This window comes from Hydractinia symbiolongicarpus, chromosome 9 (genome assembly GCF_029227915.1).
Source record: "Hydractinia symbiolongicarpus strain clone_291-10 chromosome 9, HSymV2.1, whole genome shotgun sequence".
NCBI classification, from domain to species: domain Eukaryota; kingdom Metazoa; phylum Cnidaria; class Hydrozoa; order Anthoathecata; family Hydractiniidae; genus Hydractinia; species Hydractinia symbiolongicarpus.
In genome coordinates, this window is record NC_079883.1 from 20,914,633 (window position 1) to 20,929,481 (window position 14,849).

At 34.7% G+C, this 14,849-nt stretch overlaps 1 protein-coding gene and 1 long non-coding RNA gene across 2 annotated transcripts; one reads left to right on the top strand and one right to left on the bottom strand.

Annotated features, from left to right (window-relative positions):
• Nucleotides 1-547: 547 nt before the first annotated feature.
• LOC130656300 (synaptotagmin-14-like) lies at nt 548-12,909 on the bottom strand. Its single transcript, XM_057459133.1, has 5 exons — nt 12,000-12,909; nt 7,937-8,065; nt 6,605-7,407; nt 1,624-1,804; nt 548-1,512 (listed from the first exon to the last, which is right to left on the bottom strand). Exons 1-5 carry the CDS (start codon nt 12,007-12,009, stop codon nt 1,190-1,192), a joined length of 1,446 nt encoding a protein of 481 aa, XP_057315116.1. The 5' UTR covers nt 12,010-12,909; the 3' UTR covers nt 548-1,189.
• Nucleotides 9,683-11,237, top strand: LOC130656303 (uncharacterized). The gene is made up of 2 exons (XR_008984894.1): nt 9,683-10,651; nt 10,930-11,237. It is a non-coding gene; the product is annotated as an uncharacterized LOC130656303 (long non-coding RNA).
• Nucleotides 12,910-14,849: the final 1,940 nt, after the last annotated feature.

Genomic DNA, 14,849 nt, shown 5'->3' on the forward strand with positions numbered 1-14,849 from the left:
TCTTCTCTTCTCTTCTCTTCTCTTCTCTTCTCTTCTCTTCTCTTCTCTTCTCTTCTCTTCTCTTCTCTTCTCTTCTCTTCTCTTCTCTTCTCTTCTCTTCTCTTCTCTCCTCTTCTCTTCTCTTCTCTTCTCTTCTCTTCTCTTCTCTTCTCTTCTCTTCTCTCCTCTTCTCTTCTCTTCTCTTCTCTTCTCTTCTCTTCTCTTCTCTTCTCTCCTCTTTTTTCTCTCCTCTTCTCTTCTCTCCTCTTCTCTCCTCTTCTCTTCTCTTCTCTTCTCTTCTCTTCTTCTCTTCTCTTCTCTTCTCTTCTCTTCTCTTCTCTTCTCTTCTCTTCTCTTCTCTTCTCTTCTCTTCTCTTCTCTTCTCTTCTCTTCTCTTCTCTTCTCTTCTCTTCTCTTCTCTTCTCTTCTCTTCTCTTCTCTTCTCTTCTCTTCTCTTCTCTTCTCTCCTCTTCTCTTCTCTTCTCTTCTCTTCTCTTCTCTTCTCTTCTCTTCTCTTCTCTTCTCTTCTCTTCTCTTCTCTTCTCTTCTCTTCTCTTCTCTTCTCTTCTCTTCTCTTCTCTTCTCTTCTCTTCTCTTCTCTTCTCTTCTCTTCTCTTCGCGGTCGGGTAACCGGATGTCCTGTGGTCGTCAAAAGGTGAGGTGGATTTTTCCACGGGATCATCGACTAGTGGTCTGATAATACTGCGGGTATAACTAGGATATTGGGTAAAACTGCAGATAAATTCATAGAACTGAAAGCGTCGGTAAGTAAAACTACATTAGTAACTTCTCTCATTGAATAAATTGCGGCTTCTTCTCCCGTAACATGCCTTTCAAATATCTGCAGACGTCTTTATTTCACAGTATTTATTATCAGTCGGATATACGTCGTTTTTACTTTCAGCTACTAAATCGCGAATTAAAAAAAACTTCTTATAATTTTTAAGATGTTGCGTTATTATTTTCAATTATAAAAAAAGTAAAAGTCATTAGCAGAAAAATCAAAATAAAAAATTAGAAAATATATATACATGTTCAATGAATAACACTATCATATTTGTACACTAATTTATCCAAGCACAAATGTACACAAAAAGTGTACGTTAGGAAAAACCTTTTAACACCCTACAATATAATATTTTAACTCTAAGACAAAAGATATAAATAATAACCAAACAAATAAAATAAATTCGACAGTTATACGTGCTAACTATCCAGCTGTTTGTAGAGCTTGCCAATGACATACATCACAATCTGGATTTTGTATCATTTCTTTCCAGTGATTTGCCTCACATGTTCCTGAAGTGTTCAGTCCGAATGCAAACCATCCAATAATTGTTCTTTTCTTTCTTCTTCGTCTTCCAACAGCAAAAACGGTAAACATCATTGTGGCCTGTTTCAAATCCTCTGGTGACATTGGATAAACAAATGTTTCATTGAATTCAGGATCCGATGATTGATTTCTTAAGGAAGTTTTGCTCTTTCCAATCTTCTTACCTTTGCCAGAGACGACTTTAATTTTCACGAATGTATCTAAAGAAGAATTTAACATACAGGAGTAGTAGGCGAAAGCCAATTGAATTAAACAAACTCTTAAAAGATTCTACAGTGGATTAAAAACAAAATGTGTCAAGAAAAGCGCACCCGGAGCGAGTAGCATGTTATTCTTTTTTAGGTTTGCAGCTCTTATAACCTCCACCGTTAGACGACCAACCAAATCTACATAATGTAAGTTGACTAGCAACTCTGGTTCCGATGTAACATCTCCAAAACTCGCAGCACTTGATAACTCACTTAGATTGTATGATGGACCAACAGTATCATCCTATGAACATTTATAGATTGTTAGAAAGTATAATAAAGCAGCAATGTTGTGTTCTCCAGCTACTGAGAAAGTGTTTATCTATTTCCTCTCCTTTACCATGAAGTAAATTTCGCATTTGTGGTAACTAAATATCCCTAATATTCTTATCTAACACTGAGGCCACCACGCCGCTATCCATCGACACCATAAGCGTGAATAGAAACATGGCATAGTATAAGTATGAAGCATGCTGTTGTACACAAAGCGATATTTTGATGTCTGATGATGCAGTTTTACTTTGCACATTTCTTTTTTTTGTGTAATATTTAGCACCAGATAATGCGAGATTTACACGAACTTACATTGCGTTGTGGGAGCGAAGCGCACTTGTAACGGCAAGGTTTATTAATTTTAGAGCTACTGACTTGCAATATTATAAATTCCTGACGATATGAACCTCTCGTCTTAAAAAAAATTTCTTTCAGACATTCGTGAGAGTTACAATCGCGCTTTTATTAATCATTGCTTGCAGTCAAACTGAGAAAACAACCTACCCCTAACGTTATGTGCCAAATTTGTACAGATGCATTTAAATTAAACGTGGCAAAAATTGACGTGGCATTTGAGACGTCAAAGTTAAACCAACTGCAGTAAATATTATAATTTTAAAATTAATTTCTTTCCTAACACGTCCTTAAATTTAATTTTTTGTTTGAATCTAAAAGTAACCACATTTTGCCTCCTGCAGTGTGCACCGTTAATCCACATGATGTTGTTTTATGTAAACCAGACGAAAAGTATTATCTAAAGGGGGATTTTCACGAAGCGAATTGAACAGCGTATTCGACGGCGAATTGTATCTGAGCATGCGCAATTTTGTTTGTTTTGATTTTGCATCGAACTGCGCATGCTCAGATACGCCGAATTCGCCGCTCAATTTGCTTCGTGAACCCCCCCCCCCCTTAAGTAAATTGCGCGTCTTGCTGAAGCATATGCCTGATTATAAATTTCTCCAAAAAAACGTGAAAATTTAGTAAATACTACTTCGTTTAATGTAATTCAAATATCTTAAGGGTAGAATTTGTTTGTAAAAGAAAAGGTAACAACTGTGAAATAGTAACCTCAATTACTATGTCTGAGGGGTTGTTTATACGGGAAATATTTCCTCGGTTAGCGGAAAATATTTCAGCATGATACAATTTTTACTTTTTGTTCAAATGGCATGGGCTAGAAAACTTTTCCTCGGGTGAGAAAATACTATGTGATAAGTTTCTATTGTTTATTGTTATAAGAATCTATTGTTAAGTTTTAAAATTATACCGAATCGACATTAATTTTCTCGCCTACCGAGGAAACTTCTGTTTATATGGGAAATTGCATTACCCGCTTACCAAGATCTCGATTATGCGCACCCGAGATCTTGGTAGGCGGGTAAATGTTTTTTATCATATGAACGTAACTAAATTTTGTTAAAAGTTTGTTACCAACAAATCATGCTGAAATATTCACCCGGTTCCCGAGGAAATATTTCTCATATGAACAGCCCCTAAGAATATTTTATGCCAAATTTATAAAAATTGTAAATCTTCTCTTTCCTGATAATTCATACAATTTATTCACGCATAAAAAAAGACAGCCAACGTCAATATTCTCTATGTACGTGAGGGTGGATAATAGCCGTTGTCTGTCTGTCAGCCAAAATCGAATTAAGCTTAAGCACTAACAAAAACTTCAAACTACAAATAGCAAATGCGATATATTTTTATTGATTTTTTTATTGCCCGCGTTTAGTCAGTGCCACAACGCAATTTTGAACGCTGTGGTGTTGAGGCCGGTAGGTTTCTTTTGTTGACCGTTGTATCTTTTGATAGCTTATTATGTCTGTAATATTTTTTATATGTTTTTTACATGTTAAGATATAATCACGTTTTCTAGCCACATTTTAATCTTTAACAAAACCAATATTGAGTGTTTGGCTGCAAATGTATATTTTAAGAGGGCATTCTAAAGCGAGCTAGATAGCCTTATTTAATTGCTATTCTTTTAAGGTTCTTTCAATTTGGTATATTCATCCTAGCCAGAATTAATTTATTTTCTGTTACCAATCTGATTTTTACTAAACTACAACTGTGGGCTGTAGCTATATCTACCTCTTAGCAACCTCTAGCCAAAATGGTAAAGTAGCTAAATACAGTTGGCTTCAACAAAAACTTTAAATCTTTCTTATACTAAATATAGTTTGGGAGCTACGCCTTTCACTGTATTGTAAACGTTGGCAGAGGTCTAAAGTTTACTGATTTAATAAGACCACAGGGTTTTTATTTTTACTCTGAAATTATTTTGTTAAACATAAGACTTTTACAAAAACTTATTCCGGGTTAATGATGGGCTGTTTTTCTGTGTATTAGAAGGGTATTACACAGATGTGCGTCACGGTTTGTTTTTGCTATGATGCGGTAACAACAGGTTGCAAAATGTAGGGTTGGCTCAGGTAAAGTTGCTAGTGAGTTATTTTTTTTATAAAATATGATATATCCAAAACATTAAAATGGTGTGCGCACTTCCCTCGATTTCCGCCATACTGTATCTGTATTAAAGCCCTCCACCTGGATCAATGCACACAGTTGCTTGTGGCTTAACCTGGTGTTTGACACCAAGTACACCGGCTAGTCTCAACAGTAAATGCCGTATTCTGTCTGTTCAAAATGATTGCGCGTAACTTAAACTCTATGACCTACCCTCTCTCTATTTTAATTTTTTTATTCTACATTTTGCGTGGTTTAATTTTCTGTTTCGACTGATGGCCTCACGGCTAGTCTTTATAAAAGTATTTATTTTTAATGTATTGTCTGTCTCTACGCAAATGGTACCACGGTTGCACACGGAATTCGATATATAAAAAACTGGCGGACCCATGGATTTATCCACGAACCACTAGTCTATATTATCATACTCACACCTTTTGTGAGCCAAAGATGGATTTTTCCACGGCTTACGACTAGTATTCTTATAATCTATGAAGGAATTTCTACCGTATACATTCATAATATGTACGTTTGCTGAGTCAATTTTACTTTTTCATCGTTAAAGAAATCTCAACGAATTCTAGGAACGGTTACATGTTGCAAAAACTTTAACAAAAATAACAAAATAGACTTAAACTTTTTTGATCCAGCTAGCTAGCTAGATATAATTTATTCTTTATTCTGCACAGAAAAATACTAAATGATTGTCTGTAAAGCCAGTTAAGACAACTACGATGACTTTAAAATATTGTTGGAGGTACTAATTCCGTTCTTAACGCTATGTTTTGTCCTTGCTTCCTCACCAAAACAAACTTGCGATATTACTGGTACAGATTATATTTCCGCAGACCGTAGTTTAAAAAAGTCTACTGAAAAGTATATACACGATATGTATAATTCGCCTTCAAAAATGTAGCAAATCATAAAAAAATAATTATTTATTAACAGGTTGTCTATATTGTTGCAATAAAGTGGGTATATTTCTTGTACCTAGATATTCTGAGCGGTCTCGTTATTATACAATTTTATTCAGAATGTGCGAGGAGAGCAGCATTAATGACGGAGATCTTTGGGCCGTTTTGTAGCATCTTTAAATGCTCGTCCAATCAGATTTTTGCGGTGAATGTTTTATAGGGAAGTGTCTTGATAAACATTTTGAGATAATTACAGCAGTAAATAACTTTTTCCAAACATCCAGCCAATTAACTTTTGCCTGTAATTATATTGAAACAGCGTTTTCGAATAAAAAAAGCACGAAGAAGAGAATTAAAAAGACGGTGCGCTGCAGTGACAGTGAGAAAAGGCCTTTATCCAGTTAAATAGAACTGAATAAAGTCCTTTTCTCCAAATATCCATTTGTCCATCCATTCTATTTTCCAAACCCTAACTTTCCGCCCACAATAATTGTTTTAACCCCCAATTATTAATTTTCAACATTTTCTAAACCAATGTTTATCCCCCTACAACACTGTTATTCGGTACTCCTGAGTAAGTCAGTATTTTAATTTGAATGACAGTAAAAGCGCGTACTTATTTTTATTATTTGTTTTCTGTAGCTGACACAAATTCAAGTTCATGGTCAATATTCTATTGCACAAGTACTTATATGTTATATCCCACTACACATTATGCTCGGTGTAAGTGGTATCCACAAAGTGCCCTTGGAATATGTTATAGCTAAAATATTCTAAGCCTCGATTTAAATGGGTTATAGTGTTATAATTACAATAAAATCATTATTTAGTAAATATAAGAAAGTCAAAGTGCATTTATTAGTCAGACGCCAGCATCTGCATCATTGCCAGGACTAGCAACTGGTCGTGGACCTCCGTATGTTAGCTGTCAAGTCATGTCACCAGTCGTCAATGTCTGGTTCGTCCTCTTCGTCAATGCCATAATATAAAGCCTATATAAATGCCAAATACACAGACTGTTATTACAGCCACTTTAGTTTTACCAGACTTTTGATGTTTTAACTTCTATCTTACCGAGATGGAGGATAGCACAACAACAAAATTATTTTCATTTTGGTAAGGTCTTGTTAACTTTAGCAGTTCCAAAAGCAAATGTAATTTCATTTTGTCGTCTATCCCGATAAAAATCTCGAAAAACCGCAAAAAAACAAGTTGGTCTGATATAAAAGAGCTTGAAATATGTGAACCGCGTGTGACGTCATAAAGGTCGTCATTTTCATATAAACATTTAAATAATTCCTCGTTTCTCCTTTTTTTAAATTCCTGAAAATGTTATCGTTTGCAAAAAACAGTTTATAAAGAGCTTTTAAAAATTGACTTACCACAAGACCTTTTGGTGAAAGGTTTTTCCAAATTTGTTCGTCTGCTAAGGGACTTGTCAAATCAATTTGAGCTAACGATACTTTGACTTCACCTATCAATCTTTTGCTAAATCTTTGAGTACTGTAAACACGAAGACGAATAGCACATCTCTCAACTAGATCTGGAGTCATATGTATAAATGAGAAAGTCATATTAATGACACCTTTACTCGCTGGAACAGCTTTAGTTCTGTATCTTTGTTTTCTCATTGGTAGTACACATAAATGTACTTGTATATTATCGGCACCCCCACGTTCCACTGGAGGTATATCACTAGCACGTATAACTGTTAAATTTATTTTATTTGCGGCAGGCATATATGTAAATTGAATCAAAATTTTTCCTGCAATGCACAACGATTCCGGTTCTTCGGATTCGATGAAGTCAACTGGGTCACCTGCAGTAGATACACTATCTCCTACACCCGCAACTGAAGGAGCAGGAGGAGCTAAAGTCATTCTATCACTTGGAGTTCCTGGTAATGTTGCATTAGCTGGGGAATTGAGATTTAGTTCTGGTGGAGCATCTTCCAGAGATGGTTCAGTTAGGTGATCTTCAGTAGATAGTTCTGCTGGGGGACCTTCAGGAGAGGTTTCCACTGTAGGAACTCCGCCTTCATTTTCTCCATTTTCTCCACCTTCTCCATCTTTCGCTCCATCTGTCCCATCCACTGCAACTGACGTTGGTGTACTCCTTCCGGCTGGGAGTACTTTCCCATCTTCTGCAGAGGTGTCCACTGTGCCTGTTTCTATGACATCTTCTCCTACAAACAAATGTTTATAATAATAGGATGTAAAGAGTTCTGGATCAACAGCAAAAAAATTTGTAAAAGCTTTTTGAAACATATATTGATTAAGCTTTCATCATAAAATTGTGGATTTTTGTCAACATAACCATAAAACCGCCTCATCAAATATTAAACATGAAGCAGATTAATGAATTATTCACTGACTTGATTTTGATCACTAGTTAAAATACCAATATGGTAGCAACAGAAAAGAAAACACGCAAAATGATTTGTTGTCATATTTTCTTTATGTTAAAAAAGTCTAAATACTAAGACACATCAAGATAACACAAAGAAACATTCAATACTGAGAAAGTATTGGTCATTACAACATATACCTTTTAAGGCTGTTTTTAAACAATTAGCTATAAACAAGACAATATATCGTCGAGCGCTGTGTTTCCTTAATACCCGATTTTTAAAAAATGTTTTAGAAGGAGACAGAAATGACGGTATTGTGCTTCTATAAGTGAACATGGAATCTTAATAACATTTAAGTTCTTACCTTCCTCTACATCTCCACTTCCCTCCATGTGTAGACATAGATCCTTCTTTAGAACAGTAAAATATAGTATTGCTAGTACTATCAGTAGTACCACCAAAAAGCATAGAAATAGCACAGCAGGAAGAGGAACTAGAAAGAAAGAAAAAGAATTGGTTCTACTTTATAGAATGCAGTTTTATAATTGGCGTGACTACTAATAGCTTATTAGCCGTTTAGCCGGTCTATACGGGGAAATATAGAAATACTAGTCGATAAAGCCTGTGGAAAATCCACTAAAGCAGGATAAAAATTTTGATGTTAATGAGATATAAGGATTTAAAGATTTTGCTGACGTCAGCAATGGCCCGTCAAAACCGATAAATTTTTTTTAGAAATTTGTATACCTGTTGCCTCTATTGTATAGATCTTGAAACGCTGATCAAGAAAATGTATAGGATTATGTACTTTTGACAAACGGTTGCAGAGATATTAGGGTTTAAAGGTTTTTTGATGACGTCATCAACCCACCCATTCCGAAACGGATTTGTGGACCCAGGTTCGGGAAACTTACCCAAATTGGTCCTAGGTGGTCCCTAGTTACCCACGCAGGAGATGACGTCAGTTATTTTCACCCGTTTCCATGTTATTAAGCCTTAAATTTAAAAGTGCAATGCAATGGCTTCACTAATCTTAATATATTTCCTTTGACGTCAATATTGCTTTAACGTCAAAGTTTGCTAATTTACAGAACAAATTTATAGGCGATGTTTTATAGACTTTATCAAAGAAATTTTATCCACTTTGCAAAAGTCACAGACAGAAGCTCCGTATTATTATAAGAGACTAGTCGATAAAGCCCGTGGAAAAATCCACTTAGGCAGGAGGACAATGTAAAAATTGATTATTTTAGACTTTTTGCTGACGTCAGCAGTGCAGATACAAAAAAGAATTAGCGAAGTTTAGTTTATTGGTTGCCTGTAATGTGTAGAGGCTAAAACCCTCATGAGAAAAATGTATAGGATCATGGGTTTTCGACGAACGTATAAGGAAATATAAGGGTTTGAAAATTTGGCTGATGTCAGCAAAGACCCGCAATCACACATAAGATTTTTTTCCAGAATTTTATATATCTAATGTCTTCATTGTATAGATCTTGAAAAGCTGATCAAGAAAATGTATAGGATTATGTACTTTTGACAAACAGTTTCAGAGATATTAAGGTTTGAAGATTTTTTGATGACGTCATCAACCCGTCCATTCCGAAACGGATTCGGGGACCCAGGTTTGGGAAAATAACCCAAACTGGTCCTAGGTGGTCCCTAGTTACCCACGCGGTGAAAAATCATTGACGTCACCACCTCGTTTCCTAGTTATTTGGCCTCAAAGTTTTAGGTGCACTGTGATGGCTTCATTAATTTAATATAGGATATTGACGTCAAAGTAGTGTTATTTTCGTCGCGCCGTAACGTCAGAAAATTTGACATATTAGAGTTGCATTTTTCGGCAACATCAAAGGAAAATGAAGACATCCACTTTGCCTGTCACAGACACACAGACACACTAAGCGTATTATTATATAGACTAGTCGATAAAGCCCGTGGAAAAATCCACTAAGACGCAGAAGAACAATGAAAATATAGGTTGCTTTAGATTTTTTGCTAACGTCAGCAGTGCATATACAAAAAGAAAATTGGTGAAATTTTGTCATTTGTTTCCTGTAATGTGTAGAGGTTGAAACGCTGATCAAAATAATGTATAGTATGTTTTTGACAAACGTCTAAGGAGATATAGGGTATAAGAATTTTGCTGACGTCAGCAAAGTCCCTACCAAATGTTCCAAAAAAAAATTCTTCACAAATTCGTACACCCGTTGCATTCATAGATGCATTTATAGATCTTGAAATGCTGATCAAGAAAATGTGTAGGAACATGAACTTTTGACAAACGGTTGCAGAGATATTAGGGTTTGTAGGTTTCGTGATGACGTCATCAACCCGTCCATTCCGAAACGGATTCAAGGGCCCAGGTTTGGGAAACTTACCCAAATTGGTCCCAGGTGGTCCCTAGTTACCCACGCGGTAAAAAATCATTGACGTCACCACCTCGTTTCCAAGTTATTTGGCCTCAAAGTTTTAAGTGCACTGTAACGGCTTCATTAATTTAATATAGGATATTGACGTTAAAGTAGTGTTATTGAGGTCGCACCGTAACGTCAGAAAATTTAACATATTAGACATGCATTTTTCGGTTACTTCAAAGAAAATTTCGGTAAGATCAAAGGAAAATGACGATATCAACTTTGTCTGTCACAAAAACACGGAACTGGCGCATTATTATACAGATAGAGGTCATGACGTCATGGACCGAACGCAGTGAGGTCCATGCGAGTGACAGAGGTCTGATTATTTCATAATAACTATTAATGAAAAAAAAAGTTTTAGAGTCCAGGGTTCTTTACCAAAAACAAGACTTAGATGGAAACCACGTAACTTTCTTTATATTTCGAATGTACACAGACATTTGATCCACAATTTATTTAAAAAGAAACAATACAATACAACTTTTAAAAATAGAATATTTCAAAACAGTTTTAAAATTCAATTCTTTGTCGTTTTGCTGGTGGAGTGTTCGTATTAAAATTAAATGTACAATTGTTAAAATTTCCTCCGAAAGAAAATGAAGAGAGGGTGGAAGACTGCGTGGAACTGGAAATATTAAGAGCTGTCGATTGGTTGTGTACGTCAAGTCGGTTATTATTTGAGCCCGAGATGTTTGACATTTTGTAACGGTGGTACTAGCTGATTTGTAATTTCTTAACGAATCAATATTTTTGTGACCACTGTGTTGGGCTACATAAACTTCGGGGACATTTGCATCCAAAAACTTTCCAATCTATGTTTTTCTTACCGAATGAATTCGTCTATTTTATTTAAATCGTCTACCAGACGAAAACAAGGAGTAATTGACATTTTTTCTACCACTTTATATTAACTTTCTTGTTTTGTTTTGTTTAGATGTCGGCTAATACGGCGTCATATAGACTGGTCACGTGAAAAAAAAATCAATTAAATTTTCCAAAAACGTTCGAATAAACGTAAACATTCGAGAATACTCAACAGTGGGGTAATAGTTAGGGATACTGTATAGTTTAGACACATTATTTTGTCTATTCATCTTTATAAAAGTTCTGTTTCTTTGATAAAATTATTTATTAGATATAAAAACAAATTTTATTGTTTATAAATTAAATTATATTGTTTTTAAAGAGAACATATCAATTCTAATCTACATTTTAGTTTTTTAATAAAACGACTAAAACTCCCCCCCCCCCCCCCCCCCGTTTTATTCTTCCATTGCGTCATCTTTCTCAATCAGTTTAGCGTAGCAACAATGCTTTGCCATATATTTCAAAAAAGCGCGTCGTTCACTTTTTTAATGAAAAACTTGTGGAAAAATATATTTTTTGTGACTTTATGACTTACAATAAGTGAAGATTGACTATTTAGCCCCCTTACCTATGGTTATTCTCAACATTTCCTGATGTTCTAGTGGCATTTGCTTTTGAAATTGCAAACAACAAAAATTGCTAAGTAGGTAGTTATTTCAATAAAACAAATTCAGCTATGCAATTTGGAAATAAATTATCCAATAAAAATGTTTTTTCAGTCTACATATTTGTCTTGTCTTTGTCGATGTTATTTGTTGTCAACATATTATTAGGTGAAACAGAAAAATTATACTTAATACAGATTTCCTTGCCAGCAAATTAACAAGCAGCTGCATCGATTTTTCAGCAAACTTCTTAGGAGTTTGTTACAGCCGCGATGTATTTACTGACATCATTGCAGCACCGAGGTGCGGGGTACTAGGGATCCCCCTCCCCCTTACTTCCTTGCTAGATAATAATTTATTTAATGTTCTTAAAAAATCTTCGTTGGGTTGTAGTGAGTTAGGAGAAAGTAATACTCAGAAGTTAAATAGGCAGGATGAACACTATAGTCACCGACCTTTAAAGATTGAGAGAAACCACGTCGCTATTTCCTGTTTTTTTATCCCCGATATTGTATAATTAAAGCAAACTCACATAAGGACATATCGAGTCATCTTTAGCTTTGTTTCTTCATCCACGTTTAACATACATGAAATTATACTCTTTGATGTACCTATCAAATTATATTGGTTTATCGCATTTAAATTTAAGATAAATCAATGAAAAATGTCGTAAACAAAATTTGGTCGCTTTTTTCTGTGTTTCTGTAGAAGAGGTTGCAGATATGGCTTCAAATCAACGATGCGTGAGACACCTGTGTATATCGCAGTAGTACTGTATAGCACAACAATTTTTCAGTATGTTCTAATCATTTTCTGCATGTTTAAAATAGTTTTTTACTAAGAAAAACATAGGAAACTATAAACTAAACAAATTCAACGTCCGTGGTATTACTCACTATACGTAAAAACAAAATAGTTTAGTTATTGCAAGGTAATAAATCAAAAAGTATTTCGTTGAGGTTGAAGTCATAGGAAAATTGCTGATGTTAGCATATTTTTATCTCCACCAATTAATTTCTTTCGTGATATACAATATTTCTGTCGAGCTTTATCAACATAGACATACATAAAGACATACAAAAGTTATTTGAGGTGAGTAAATCCCCAAAACTAATTATATGACCTTAAAACGTGACCAATAAAAACAAAATATTGTGTCGTTGAGTTTTGGGTATGAAAGCAGAATGGAAAAGAACGAAGGAAAAGATGCAACAAATGTCCCATTTTAGTCTTGTCGAATATCTTTCCTTTTCCCATGGTGTTTCACCTATGTAATGCTATATGGAAATGACAAAAAATAATGTTTAAAAAACAACAACCCAGAAGATCAGCCAGAATTAAGACCCAAATTCCCAAAATAGAACAGACAATGTAATAACTGAGCGAAAAAAAGCCAACCAAGAACGCAAATTAGGTTTTTCCCGCAAAAAAGTATGTTGCAGTTTTGCTGTAATTCTTTGGCGAATTCATGGGGCGAAAATTTTTTGGACAAGTAAATTTTATTTACGCGTCAAATTAGAAAAGTTATCATACCGTGTTGCTTTAATATAAAAAAGCTTAATTAAATGAAATTAAAAATTTCTGTAATTTATATTTGCAATCAAAAGTGCCAAGATTAATTATGACAACATATGGGGACTGTACAAGTATACGAAAATGGTCAAAGTTAACAATTTCATTGGTTAGGATTATGTACTAAACAAATATGTAATAGCTAGTCTTCATGAAAAGTTTCATAATAAACAAATGTACAAACGAATAAAACTTAAGTGCAGTAAGAGGTAAACATGTGCATTATACAGCTCCAAATAGATTTGCTCCGAAGCCAAAAGCAACAAGCGACCCGAATAACAAGAGAATTCTGCTGTAGAAATGTACCAGGGAGTTTTCTTTTGATGCTTGCGTAGGTTGGGGAGCTTGAGTACCTCCATTTCCACTAGCTGCTCTTCTTCTAGTGGTTGCAGGTGTAACTCTTCGTCTAGTGTCAGGCATTCCTCGACGGCGGGTACTTGTTACTGGCGACCGTTTTGGACGATCTTTTTCGTCATTAACTTCATCAACTTCATCCTCGTCATCTTTCAAATCGTCGATTTCGTCATCAGTAATTTCCTCCACATCAATATCATCGTCGATTTTGTTGTCGTTTGAAATGCAAAGGATTACAATTAGGAAGCTAACTAAGAATATTATAACAGACTTCATTTTTAGTCTTGTTTTTATTGCGCCCTTCTTATTAATTTCTTGCCCCTTGCTAAGATTAAAAGGAAAAATATTTTATGCTTTTAAAATTTGAAATCGTTAACCACTATCAAAATATATATAATCAACAGATGAATAAAAAATCATACGGAGCTATTTAATTATTCGTTGGTAATCAAGGTTACTGAAAACACCTATAAAATATTTAATGACAATATTGAGCATGACTAAGCATCTTTTTTCTACAAAATATCTATGCTATTAGGTTATTTTTACCGTTAAACTTTTGTGCAGACTATTTTGACTCCCTGTAAAAAAACTGTCTTCCCCTGTTAAAGCTCGCGATAGTTAATTTTTGTAAAAAAGCATCGTCTCTAACAAAAATTTTTGCTTTAAATTTCGCTTTTTATTTCATCGCAAAAATCTCTGCCAAAAATTGAATAAAATGAGTTCGTAGTGAAATAAAATCGAATCCTGCTAGTTTAAATAGGGTTTAATTCTCGTAGCTACGTTAATGACGCAATTAATTAACAAAATGTCGTCATATTGACATAAAACTATCACAGATCATTCATATTGACATAAAACTATCACAGATCATTCATGTTTTAAACCAAAGTTTTTTTATCCTGCAAAACTCACAATAGCGTCTAAAGAACGAGTTTAACGCCAATAGCTCTTTCTTCATATATTTTATATATTTATTTTTATACCTTCCATTTTCATACCTCTAAACCTGACTTTCTCAGCAAAACGATAGAAAGAGTCCTCGTAAAATTAAATCAGTCAGTTGGATCAACTTTCTCCCCAGGGCTTCTCAGTTTTTATAGTATCGAATTAAACCTGACGAAAATTTCAAATTTATAGTCTCCAAACAAAGCATGGTTTTGTCCGGGAAAGATTTTGAAAATTAGCTATCTTTACATTATCAGAAACCGCATTGACATTTAATAAAATCGGTGCAACAGATTGGTCCCAAGGGTCCCAAGGTATTATGTTCTTTTTTGTCAAAAATTCATTTTTAAAAAAGTTATTTGGGGAAAGAGGGAGATTAAGGCGACCGCCCATCACCATTTTTACGACGCTGTTTTAAGCGGGCGATATACGATGGATTTCGTCGAATGCAGTCGATTTCGAATAAATATCTTACATATTACAATGCAATGAAGTTTGGTGCGTTACC

Excerpts from the sequence above, each read along its gene's own strand:
- LOC130656300 (XM_057459133.1), bottom strand. Across the intron at positions 7,408-7,936 it reads AAGTGGAGATGTAGAGGAAG|GAGAAGATGTCATAGAAACA; the intron begins GTAAGAACTTAA and ends ATTTGTTTGTAG. Across the intron at positions 1,513-1,623 it reads TAACATGCTACTCGCTCCGG|ATACATTCGTGAAAATTAAA; the intron begins GTGCGCTTTTCT and ends ATTCTTCTTTAG.